The sequence below is a fragment of the Xiphias gladius genome, chromosome 22, assembly GCF_016859285.1.
Source record: "Xiphias gladius isolate SHS-SW01 ecotype Sanya breed wild chromosome 22, ASM1685928v1, whole genome shotgun sequence".
Lineage (NCBI taxonomy): Eukaryota > Metazoa > Chordata > Actinopteri > Istiophoriformes > Xiphiidae > Xiphias > Xiphias gladius.
Genome location: NC_053421.1, coordinates 7740374 through 7753599, shown reverse-complemented (window position 1 = coordinate 7753599; position 13226 = coordinate 7740374). Strand labels below are relative to the sequence as shown.

Below are 13226 nucleotides of genomic sequence, written 5' to 3'. Positions count from 1 at the left end.
GTGCTCACCCTCTCTAGGGGCTTATGTCTCACCTTGGAGGACATGCAGAATGTGTTCTGTTATCCAGAGGCAGTATTGGCATGTGGTTGAAATGGTATCCCCTGTCTGTGCTTGACTCAGGATAATGGTGTTTTCATAATGATTTAATCAAAAGGACCCTGCAGTACTTTTGCCTTCTGCTTGTCCTTTGCTTTTGAGCTGTATCATAGTTGTTGAGGACACATCCTTGGAGCGTCTACAGAGCAGCAGATATTTTTCTAAGTTGTGTACCTGTATTGTGATATGGTGACTGATGCGCTGCAACTTTCTGTCAGCCTAAACAGCAAGTTCTTCTTGGGATTTTACTCCGTTACTATATAGAATACTTTTGAATTCTTTTGGAGAGATATCATAAAGATATATGTTGGTCTACAAATGTGGGTTAGATGAGGTTAATTTGACTGACCCTTTATTATGTCCATGATCCCCTGCCCAAGGCTAAGGAAGTTGTGTGTCTCTTCAAAATGTTGTGAGGGGATGCCTTGTCTATTGCAAAGTTTAACTGGGTAGAAAAAGTGTGTGTCTGTATGGGCAGGCATGAGTAATCTTGTATCTGTTTGTGGATTATAATTTGCGGCACTTCCTGTGAAACCCTGTGGACACAGTGCTAAAATTAGAGTGTGGTGTTATGTACTCCTCTACTAGAGGCTAGGGAAGTGGACTAATGTGGGCATCCTTCTCTGAGCACACACACACAAAGAAAAATGTCACTTATGCAACAGTTTAGGAAAACCCCTGAAATTAGAGATATTATTTTACTTTGCATGTGTTGTTTACCAATCCTGTCTAATGAATGATCATTGTTGTCTCTCAGATCATTGTTGCTTCGCTCAGTCGGTATTGCATGGTATAGGGTGGATGAGGCTATCAGTGCCTCAGTGAGGCTGTGTTCAAGTGTGTTTGGTTGCCATTACTCCATTAGTTGGCAGAGAGACCTAATGAGCTTCTCTTTTCCTCTCCCCTGCTCTCCGTCTCTGTCTCTCTCTGCCTTTCACCTTCCTTCTTTGACATGCAGCTGGCTGGTCGTGGGACCAAGGAGAACAAATGCTCCATGAAGGCAGTGGAGGAGATGCTGGAGTCCATGCAGATCACCATGTCCTAGGTGCCCTCGTCCGCACCTTTCTTCCTCCCTTCTGTTCACAAACAGTCACTTGGAGCAACTTGGCAGCTCGGATAGCCTTGAAATGTGACCAGAACCAGATCTTTAACTAATTTTTTTTTCTGTATTCCTTCAAGTTTGGTTCTGCAATTGAGTGAACTTGACATGGACAATGGAAGACATTTTTTCTCCTTAAGTGCAAAGATTTCCCCACCCATTTGGTACAACACCAAAATCCAAGTACTCCAACTTATATAAACAAATTCTACATAGTATTAACCCAGCTGATTTTCTCACACTGAACTTAACTATTCCTCCCTATCTCAAACTGTCTTTTAGTCTCACCTTGAGTTGATATCACTAATTACCACATCCACATCAAGGCGATAACCATGTGACCAGAAAGATAACAAGCTGTACAGGAACTACTATTTATGAGGCAGTATGGAGATCCCACCTGTCTGCACTGAGGTCCTTTACTGTCTCTGTACTATCTGTAAATGCACCATCTTTAATAAAAATGCTTTTTTCTTTTGTCAAATTTATCAAACTGTTCTCACAAAAGTAGGACAGAATGCTGAGTTGAAAATTAATTTTCTTCATGAGTGTTTGTAGCCATGTAGCAGCATAGCTAGTGGGTTATTTTTTTGGATTTCCATGAATCTAAACAGTCACGTTGTCCCCAGCAGAGACAATTATTGACACATCTGAACCTGCTGTAACTATCCTGGAAAAGGATAAGTGACATTTGTCATTATGCAGCAGTGGCAACAACAGGGGCCTCTTCTTTCCCAGTGATTCCAGCTGGGAAATCCTGCCTTTCAATTACCTCGGACAGCAGCTGAACCAACTTCGGCGAACTGAAGAACACCTCTGTCATTTCAGTTTAGAGAGCCTCGGAGAATGCTGCCAGTAATTAACACGCCACAAGCTGGAAATAAATAAAAAAATTCTATTCATGAATCTGGGAACATGCATGACAGGCGGGGAAGAAAGACATCTTAGTGCTATGAGAGGCAGCCCTGGTTTCCTCTGTTGTTATAGCAGTAGATTCAGTTTACTTGGTCCTGTAATTGTTTAATCTGAATTGATCCAAATTATCATCTTCAGTTGTTGCTCACCCATGCAGGGTCAGCTGTTACTTCTATTTCTTTTGTTTATTAAGTCATGGTAATTGTCTCATAATTTCACTCTTTGGCTGATGGAAAACTTTAGTGTTGAGTTTATGGTCTTTTTTGGACAGCTTTTAAATTGAGAGAGGTCACGAGCTCAATGCGCGGAGTGTGGAAAGCCATTTTCTCAAGTTTTAAATACTCTGGCCTTGGTCAGTGGATGAATGTGTCTGCATTTGATTTGCCTCACAAATCTGGCGGAACCAATGAAAGCCAGGGGACGTTTGAGTATAAACTGACTTGAGTTATTTTTACAGGAAAAGGGCTGAGGCTAAATGAAGCTCTTTTTTTGATGCGTTACAGGGTGAAAGCTGTTTGATTAGAAGCAGAGTGATTCCTTTTGTTCTACCTCCCATTTAAATATTGCTGTACTTGCAAAGGTCATTTATGAGCTTGTAAAAGAAGAATAAAGGTTGTCCAATCGGTTTGATGGGTCATCATTATGAGATATGCTCTCCATTGCCAACCATACTGAGGCAATAGTGCCATCTGTAGTTTGGTTGAAGAACTCATGAATTTGGGTAAAACCTTTGTATGCAGCAGTGAGTGACAGTATGCACCTGGAAGTAGGCTGTCATGCACTAAACTTAACCTGTATGTAATGTTTTTTCTAACCTGTCTGCAACTCTGATTTGCTGAGCAAGAAAAAGTCTGTTTCGCCTCATTTATCAGTCATGAATCTCATTTTCCTTGCTTTCAGCTGTGCTTTCCAAACATATCCTTGTAGAGTTAAGAAAAATAGCATCTTGGCCCCTCCATGTACTGCAGAGTCTAAATAAATCTAAGCATCACTTCTCACCCCACTGTTTACAACACCTCCAGCCCCTGACAGCCTTTTCAACATTTGTCCCAGTAAGTCCATACCTTGACAGCACAGCCAGACTAAAAGACAGCTAAGCAAGAAAATAACCTTCTAACCCCACTAAGCCGTTGGCTCATCTTAATGTGTGTAGGGGATCTGCTATTAGTGCTGCCCATAATCCTGGATTCCCTTGGAGATTAGCCCCTGGAGAGGGTTTGCTTGTCCTCGGCTGCTCTACAGGTGCCAGGTTTGTCGAACAGGATGAGCCCCAGGATGATAGGCCTACACCGTGATAGAGCTGTGCCTAATCAGCCTATTAATCAAAAGCAAGGGTCATGACATTGATTTACAACTCTCCAAAGCTTGCAATGAGAAACAAATTAAAATATTTCTCAAGTATTATAATGATTCTTTCTATTAAGGTCTGTACTCTTGGCACTATTTATCTTTTATTATTAGAATAATAAAATGACACGTCAAATCACTTTTTTGTCGCAGGTTGCCTTTGTTTACCATCCACTAGACAGCCTATCAGGGTGACTGACAAATGTTAGAGCAGGAGGCAAGAAGTTTACAAATTGGCTTCTGCAAGAAGTTAAGTTTCCTGTTAAACCACACGACTGTCAACTTAAGAATGACTAGCACACAAACATGAACAGAGGCTCCTGGAACGTTGGCTTGTTGGTCCACCACTATGGTCCAGACTGAAATACAGTATGTCAGCAACTATCAGATGGATGGCCTTGAAATTTTGCACAATAATGGTCCCCAAGGAAGATTCTTACTTATTTTGCTGATCTCCTGATTTTTACTACAGGGGCACCAGCAGGTTTGGTTCTTAGTTACATGTCTTTATCATTTAACTTTGTACAAATATTCATGGTGCCCGGATGATAAACCATAAATACTTTGGTTATCCCCTGACTATTCCTGTAGCACACCAGCAGGTCAATGTTCTCACTTATCCAGTGAAATATCTAAACATCTTTTGATGGATTGACAGAAAATTTTGTACATTTACAGTCTTTAGAGGATGAATCCTACTGACTTTTGTAATCCGCTGGCTTTTTGTGTAGAACCACCATGGGGCTGACATTTGTTGTTTTGAGTAAAATGTCTCAAAAGCGATTGGATGGATTGCCGTGAAATTTGGTGCACACACTCATGTTCCCCTCAGGATGAATTGTAACAACTTTGGTGATCCCCTGATTTTTCCTTTAGTGCAATCTTTTGGCCAAAATTTATCATTAGTCCAGTATTTTGGTTTATGACCAAATACCTGCAAATTTAATTCGACCAGAATCAACTGTACTTAGTGTTAAGTGACAATTAGCAAATGTTAGCATGCTAACACACTAAACTAAGCTGATTAACATGGTAAACATTACACATGCTAAACATCAGCATGTTAGCATTGCCGATGTGCTGTCCATAAATAAAGGGTCTTTTATAGCGCTTTAATGCAAAGCAATCTACAATTTATCCCTCATTATCCTATTCACACAAGGCAGCGGCCTAACCATCTGCAGCAACTGAGGTTCATTGTTTTGCACCAGGACACTTTACAAGACATGGACATGTGGACCGGAAGAGCCGGGGCTCAAACCGCCAACCTTGCGATTACTCGAAAACCTGCTAAAGTACAGAGCCACCAGTTTACAGACCTGTTAGCATTGCCGTTGACTCGTAGCGTTGTCATTTGCAGTCGAGGAGGGTGCTAGCCTGTGGAAAAGCCAGAGATATAGGCCACAGAGATGGTAGGAATAAGGGAGATCAAAGTGAAGGTAGAAAGAGTAGGCTGCTCCACGATGCTCAGGACCAGAGCAGGGTAAGTTTCACAAGGTAAGGGAGTGAGTGGAAAAGGAGAGCAGGACTGCAGCTAGCTCATCTATCTCTGTCTGTTTTAGGGGGAGATGCTGGGAGTGCCAAAGATGGATGAGGCATGCAGTGCTAAGAATCCCGCCCTGTCCAGTCACACAAATGGGCCTGGTGATGAAATAGTGTTTTGGCTATAAGCAGGGACAGACTGACCCACTCCCTTTTTTTCTGGGAATGGAGATGCAGGATAATCAGAGAGTTGGTTCAGTGAGGATGGATCAGTCAAAAAGCTCGTGACATGTAGAGGAGAGTTGTGAGGAGATAACTGCTCCATTCGCCATGCAACTGGCCATCCAGAACTCACTTAAATTCACGATACTCAACTCTGAGCTCTTCCAAGCTTTCTAGCTGCTTCAATTAGCTTTGAATATTAACACATGTACACTGCAATAAATGTAAATTCATGATTTTGGTTTATTTGCATAGATTTGCTTGGCTTGTCATGTCAAATTAACTTGGTTATGATGGAATACATTTTGTGGAAAATAATGTTTGACAGCATAGATTCATCAAAGTAGGGTTTTTTGCCTTGGATATAGTGGTGAGAGTTGACCACATTTCCTTCATTCTTTCAAAGCAGCATCTAAACTGCTTCACTATACATACAGATAAGGAAGTGCGATGTTTAAGTGGAAAGGGGTAGATTTGTATTGCACAATGAAATGCAAGCATTACATATAAAGAGGTAGGGTCGCCTGGCAAAGTGATGCTTTTCTTATTTTTCCCTAACACAATTGCACCAGCATGAATGCAAACATAATTTTTTCTCCAAGGGCATAGATACTAGGAAATAATTTCCTCTCAAGGCAAAAGAACATCCCTGAGTAAAGGTTGTGTGTGTGTGTGTGCGTGTGTGTGTGTGTGTGAGAGAGAGAGGGGGGGGTTATGAAATTGTGATTAGAAATGTGCAGACAATGTGCAGGCATGCCTTTGTGTCAGTCTGAGTTTGTGTGCGCATGAGAGTGTGTGTGAGACTATGTGGAATTAAAACTATTGGCTTCAGGCGACGCTTGTACTCCTAAGCCTCTTGACCAGGAGGCTCCAGACTGCTGCGATCTTCTTCCAGAGGATATTCTGCGGCCTCCCCAGGCCTCTCTAGTTGTTGCTCTGGCTTCTCAGCTCCAGGCTCTCTGGCAGCGGCCTCAACCCGTGCACATGACGAGGCCGCATCCTGTCTGCAAACTCTGTCACAGTGTAGTGCATGTGTCAAATCAGAAAGGGGCAAGTTGCTGGCTCTAATAGACAGTTGTTCTTTCCAGGCCAGGCTTCCCAAACCGCAAATCCCCTCTCAGAGCGTCTTCTCAGCCAGAATGCATGGGCTTACCCCACACAAGGCCCAGGGCCTAATTACAAAAAAGAGGGAAAACTAGAATTGGCTACTGATTGAGCTTCCTGGGTGAATCTTAATGGCAACCACAGAGGGATATTTTATACCCTGAGAGAGATGTAGCAGAGACTGGGAGTATGTGAAGGTAGGGGAGGCTTTACATGGGTTTACGAATACAAACAAGGTCTGATATGTTATTTTATTCCATAGGCATTGTGAAACATCTCATCTGTGTTTGCACTGACATAGCACCATCCAGGAATGATAAACACTACTTCACTACGGTGCTGTCAAAGGAATTCCACGGCATTACAACAAACCTAATTCCCACTGGGAACAATTTGACACAGTGAAAAACTACTCTGTCCTGTAAAACCGGGACGGCTTGTTTTTGCGCTTCAGTTTTTTGCACCGATTGAACAAACTAGATATATTTTGTTAAGTAGTGAGCTTTAGAGGTCTCATAGGTGGATTTTGTTAGCTTTGGAAAGAACCAGGCCAGCTGTTCCCCCATTTCCAGTCTTTACGCTTAGCTAAGCTAACCAACTGCTTGTTGTAGCTTCATATTTAGTTTACAGATGTGACAGTGGTATCAATCTTCTCAGGTAACTCTGGGCAAGAAAACGAATTAAAGTGTGCCTGTCAGTGGGCTTCAAAGGTGCTGCTTGGCAGATTTTGTTAGCTTAAGACAGAGCCAGGTCAGCTGTTTCTCCGTTTTCTATCTTTGTTTTAAGCTAAGATAACCTGCTGCTGGCCTCAGCTACATATTTAGACATAGGAGTGGTATCACTCATCTAACTCTCAACAAGAAAGTGAATATTTCCCAAAATGGCCAACTATCCCGTCTAACAACTTACTGCATTCAGCTTGGTAACTGAGCCTATGTGACAGGCCATAAATTTCTCACCTGCCCTAAATATGTAGAGAAGCTGTACGGGTTTAGATATCCAAGAGCACTAGAAGGCTGCTTAATGTCTGATGTTTCTAGAAAAGTCCTTGTATTTGACAGAAATGAGAGTGGTATCAATCTTCTCATCTAACTCTCAGCCATAAAACAGATAAATGTATTTCCCAAAATGTCAAACTATTCCTTTAAGTAAAGAATCTGAATAAATGATCTGCCACTACATGCGTTTAGCTTCTGACTCGGCATCCCTTTACCTGTTACACTATGAGGTACTAGGGTCCTCGGCTTAATCCCAAAGCATTTTGCTCTAACTCCGACAGCATGTTTTACTTATTAGTAATCTACAACAATATCGTTATTAATTACATCCATATGTGCTCCTCAGAGCAACTATGATAACTGGCAAAAACAGATGGGTTTAAAAAGCACGAGGATCCCCAGTGAAAAGGCCTGACTCAGCCTGGTGCTGTCTGATATGTGTAAATTATGGCATCAGTGAGAGATTCAAGCCTCCATCTGCAGGATATACTGTCATGCAATGTGGTCTGCTGACGTGCTTCGACTATATTCACTTCCCCACTGTTCACTTGCCGTCTCATTTTGCAGCATATTAAGGTTACCGTATTACACCCTTTCTCACATATATCCAGTCAAGACCCATCACTCTCTCTCCCTGTGACATGATCTGTAATAGACACGAAAACATACAGTGCACCCTCTGTTGTGGAAGATAAGGGGGAATTTTCAAGTAGCCTCGCGATGGATGGGAATGAACTCTACTGTGTTATTGCCACGTGCAATTTTATGTGCGGTCACGTACACACATATGCACCAACGGATACTTGCGTCACACACACACACATTCTCGTCAGTGTAAACTTGGCAGGCTAGCGATGCTACCATCTGCTTGTGGGGAGAGGGATATGGCAGGCTGATGACCACAAACAGCCAAGGTAATAGTGATGGGTTCCACTCAGTCTCTATCTCCCAGACAGCAGTAGACTCCTCATTCCACAGCATTTGGATTTTGTACAACATAGGCCACGGCACAACGACAAAGTGCTTCTCCAGTTCGCTGGCAGCTACTGTAACATTTCTCAGACATTTACGTAGTTTTTGTAAACCAAACAGAATCTCTTATTCATACGGTTCTTACCCATGTAAATCTTGGAGCCGGTTTCCGCCAATACTTCCAGGTAGGGATTTTTTAATAAATGCTAATTGGGGGAGAGTTCTGCTTTTGGAGGATTCTTTGCTCCTGGAGACACGTAAAGTAGGGAACAGAAACACGGAGAGAAAACTTGAAACTGTGAGGTGTAGCCAACAGACTAATAGAAAAACAGAAAAACAAAATAAAAGGACTTGGTTTATGAGCTGGGTCCTCAGCAAAATGAATAGTTAGAATCCCTGCCAGAGGGAAACTAGGCTACAAATCCATTACCTATGGCAGCATTTTAATGGACACTTTGTTCATCTGGACTGTAGACAGCAAACACTCTTAATTATGCATTTCTCTATTTCAGGAACACTAAAACATCTAGATATTCATAGAGCCACTAATGATACTTGTTAAATCTGGGTTGGAGTGATCACATTAATGTTACAGATGTTTATCCAACATCATGTTTCTTCAATATACAGTAGGCCTAAATTCTCACATATGAATCAGTATATTTCCTGCATTAATTGACACAGTTAATCAGCTTAATTGCGGTTGCCCCCATGACCTTCCTTAAGTATTAGTATTGGCTAAAGCTCGAGAGTTTGGAGAGAGCCAACCCAAGAGTCTAATTTCACCACATACTCCTTTTATGTCAAAGTGGGATCTTTCACATGAAAACACACTACGTAGGTGCTGCATGGCGGATTTTCACAGTCCACAGTCTGTCAGTGTTTTAGTTGATGGTATCATGTTCGACGTTGCAGATGTATTTCACTTTCACTTTCAGCATAAAGGGCAAAAATCAATATTGGCAGTAATCCACTTTGTCCATTCTTAATTATTCATCAGTTTTGCATCAAAAGCAGGGCAGAGAGGGAATAATTATAGACGCCATGGAGGCCATGTTCATCCTTCCACAGGTGCCATTCAATGGACTATAATAGATAACTTTATAGAAACGGTGTTTCACATGTCAATGTGAAAACAATGTGATAGGTGGATCGTAATGATGCAGAGAATTACCACCTAAATCTGCAGCTCCCGTCGACTTTATGGAGCTTTACAGTGAGTCTCGGGTCACTGTTTAGCGTTCTGGCCCAAAACTCTACTGTTTTGGTTCACTCTCACCGCTGTCATAGCATGGTTTTTGGCTGCAGAAAGCAGCTGTTTTTCAGCAGAAGAGCTCTAAAAACCCACAGTGCAGTACCTGGCCAGCACTAAATGGCCATCAAACAAAGTTAGTGACTAGCTGGTGAACATTGTGGAGCATTTAACATAACATCAGCACTGGAAAAGTACATTAACTAGTACTGTACTGTGTTGCAAGTAGGGAAATAAGTGCAATTTTGAGCTACTTGTACTTATCTATTTCATGCTACTTTATACTTTACCACACTTTATTTCAGTGAGAAATATCGTACCTTTCACTCTGCTACATCTACCTGACAGCTATAGTTAACACAATACATTGTTAAAGGTTAAACCAGTGGTTCCCAGCCTTATTGGCTTGTGACCCCTAAGAAAAAAGCAGTGTTTAGTTGGGGCACCTTGACACATTTCCCGGTGTGCATATGGTTTTCCGGGAAAAGACAGCTTAAATTAATTCTATGTGGACACGCGTCATGTCAGATGCATTCATTCAAATAACTTTTTTAGGCCAAAAAACATAAAATGATCCATAATTTCTCAAAAAGGCTAAAATGAGGGAAAAGTCCAAAACGATTTGAGTTAAACAATTTTGTTCTTTCTTCTTTCCTACCCTATTAATCATCTCATGACCCTCAGATTTATTTTGTAGATGAATAATGTAGATTAATTAGCTCCACTTTTACTGGCTACAACATAAGAATGATGAAAATGCCTTAATGCCTCTGCATTAGCAATTCAATAATGGAAAATATGATAATATATTGATGGTTTTGCAGACTGAGTTCTTTTATTGTGATACTTCCATTACACTTTCCTGACAATACATCTCTACTTTTAATTAAGTAGGATTTGAATGCAGGATAATTACTTTTAATGGACTATTTTTACATTGCTGTATTGGTACTTTTCTGCAGGTAATGGATCGGACTACTTCTTCTACCACTGAATAACATAGTATTAGGATTGAAGGCCATCTTTTAAAGGAATATTCTCACACACACTTTAGGTAGAATTACTTAAATGACACCAGTCCGGATACTGTATCAGCACATCCAGAGGAGCATCAACAACACCACAGCGAACAGAAAGAAGAGACCAGGTTCTTCTTTAAGCTATCAAATTCTGCAAGGTCCAATAAAGTTTAGCCTCTCTTTGGCAGCCAAGACACTTTAGTAGAGCTCAATAATCCCAATTGCCACTGCCTGCTCATATTAAGCCCACTATATCGTACAGCAGTGCAACACTTGTAAAGACCTGGGTAAGTAATGCATATCACATGCTAAATGATACATAATCGTCAGAAGGGTAGGGTTACCTTTGTTGTGACTGTTTGTCAATAATTACACTGTTTATTACACTGTTTATTCCTCTAGAAACTTTCTGCATTTTCTCCTTCCTTGGAAAATAATCATTGATGCAAATTTGTTTTGTTGTGGAGGCTATGATTCAGTCCAAGATCGAGACCAGTCCGGTCTCCTTGCAGCCCAAATTGGCCTATTTTTCCTCCGAGAGGTCTCAGCAAGTGGGATTAAAAAACCAAAACTATTAAGTTCCTTGACTGAGAGCATTACTTTTTTGCCCTTGTGCGTCAACACTCTTATGGTTCTTATTTTCTTTTGATACATTGTTGGAGTGATATCAAGTCCTTAAAGGAGTAGAGTCTGCAAGTCTACCTGAATGCTTGGTGGACATGCCTCAAGCAGGAAAGACAAAATGCCTTTTCCTCCTCTGAATCACAATTAGAACAGATGTTAGCATAATCTTGGATTGTGGTAGATCTACATTTGAAAAGCTGAATTTGACTTTTTCAATTTTGAAAAAGAAAAAAAAAAATGGGGGGGTTAATTGGTACAGGGGAAATGAAAAGAGCAGGGTTTACCTCTTTCTCCCACCGATCAGCTGAAGTCATATACTATATATCTGAAGGGTAAAGGGACCCGTGCTGATCCCTTTTGGCTAGGGCTAGTCCCTGGAGATTAATGATACAGGCTCAAGTCTGCAGACACTCTCCCATAGACACCACCATAATTCAAACCGACAGATCAAGGGTTGGGACTTTGGGTATATTTCATTGGAATAAATAACTCTCCTTGGTGAGACATTCCATCTCATTACTTATCCTCACTGCTACAGATGTCATTGCTTCGCCAACCACTCCTGCAGCCACAATAAGAGCTATAAGGGTTAAATACTACCAAGACTTTTTTTTGAGGTTGGATCGAATGTTACTTGTCTGTTAACAGTGAAATAAGGAAAGCAAATGGTCCATCATCAGGAAGCAGAAAAGCAGTGATTTGTTCATGGCTGTCCAGTCCAGTCTGTACCAAATCATCCAGAACAGATGCCCGGATCCAGCTCACTGGCATCTCAGCCCACCCTCCTTTCTCCTTGCTGGCCGGCTCTAGACTCTGGGAATCAGGGATGCTGTCACTCATCATCAGCCAGTCAAGTGGGAAGCCAGAGCTTTATATGGATACCGAAGTGGAGAGGGTTAGAATGACAACAAGCCAGTGGCTGTGAATCCCCAGCTGCTGGTACTGTTATTTTTAGTTGTAGCAAAAAGTGCACAGTAGTAGTGGTGGCAGCTGCAGCAATGATGTTTGTGTAATAGTTACGTCTACTGATAATAATGATCTCATTTGTTTCTTCTTCTTATTGCTATTATATTTTTGATAATACAAGAAATTTAGATTATTTCTTATCATTTCTCTAATCATTTAAAAAGGAATGTGTCCGCTATTTTCTTTAAATAAATTAATCTGTCATACATTTATTTGTTCGTTTGAGAATAAACCATGGCTGGACAAGCTCCAGATTTTCTTTGTCATTCATTCTGGTGAACAGCATAAATAAAGTCTTTCCATATCAGAGCCTTTCAGCTGGAAGTAGCATATTTCAGACCATGTTTGTATTTCCACACACTGAAAGGCCAGTGGTATTGCTTGCTGGCAGATTTCAGAAGTTTTGAAGTGGATTATTCAACTAAATACATTTCTACACTAGCTTGTACAACTGTGGCATCATTCTGTGGACCTTTTGCTGGCTGCTGAAACTGATAGCTTTCAGAAAATAATCATTAAATTTGACTTATTATCAAAATAAATGAGAACTTTTGTGTAATAAGCAAAATTAGTAAGAAAACCTACATTGAATAACATTAATATGGAAAGATTTTGCTTTACGTGTTTGTGACCAGTGGACATGTAACGTGTAGAAAATTTGTCGGACTATTTTCACTCTGAATAACATCCAGCAATCAGTACAGTTTCCAAGATTCTCCTCGCCTCACAACTATGGATTATGTCTTTTGTATTATTGTATTAATGTTTTAAATACATTTGTTGTGGGATTTTTACGTGTTCCTGCTCCTCATTTGGAATGCCCACTTCCAACAGCAATGATGCTGTAGACAGCCTTGTACCTAACAAGTGTCGCAAGCCACTTTTGAAAGTATCAGCAAGACGGAAGCAGTCATTTGTCAACAAGTATAGCCTATATATGCTGATTTTTGTCATAAATATTCTAATATGGTCAACCACAGAGACCATCTCTACCTCCAACCATGGAGAAAAAAGGAGAAATATCACTGATAGTGGGGTATAGTACAGTCCATTCTTCCTCACAATACATTAGTGATATCGGGATATCCTGATTATGTTGGGACTGTAAGCAGGTATATAGGTAAACTTTT

At 40.9% G+C, this 13226-nt stretch overlaps 1 protein-coding gene across 1 annotated transcript in view; it reads left to right on the top strand.

The window, feature by feature from the left end:
- The window catches only part of emc2 (ER membrane protein complex subunit 2), a 25888-nt gene extending 24205 nt beyond the window's left edge, over positions 1 to 1683 (top strand). The window contains exon 11 of the mRNA XM_040118557.1: positions 1055 to 1683. Within this exon, the coding sequence (XP_039974491.1) occupies positions 1055 to 1141 (87 nt within the window). The 3' untranslated portion in view covers positions 1142 to 1683. The remainder of the gene's footprint in view (positions 1 to 1054) is intronic.
- The last annotated feature ends 11543 nt before the right edge of the window (positions 1684 to 13226 follow it).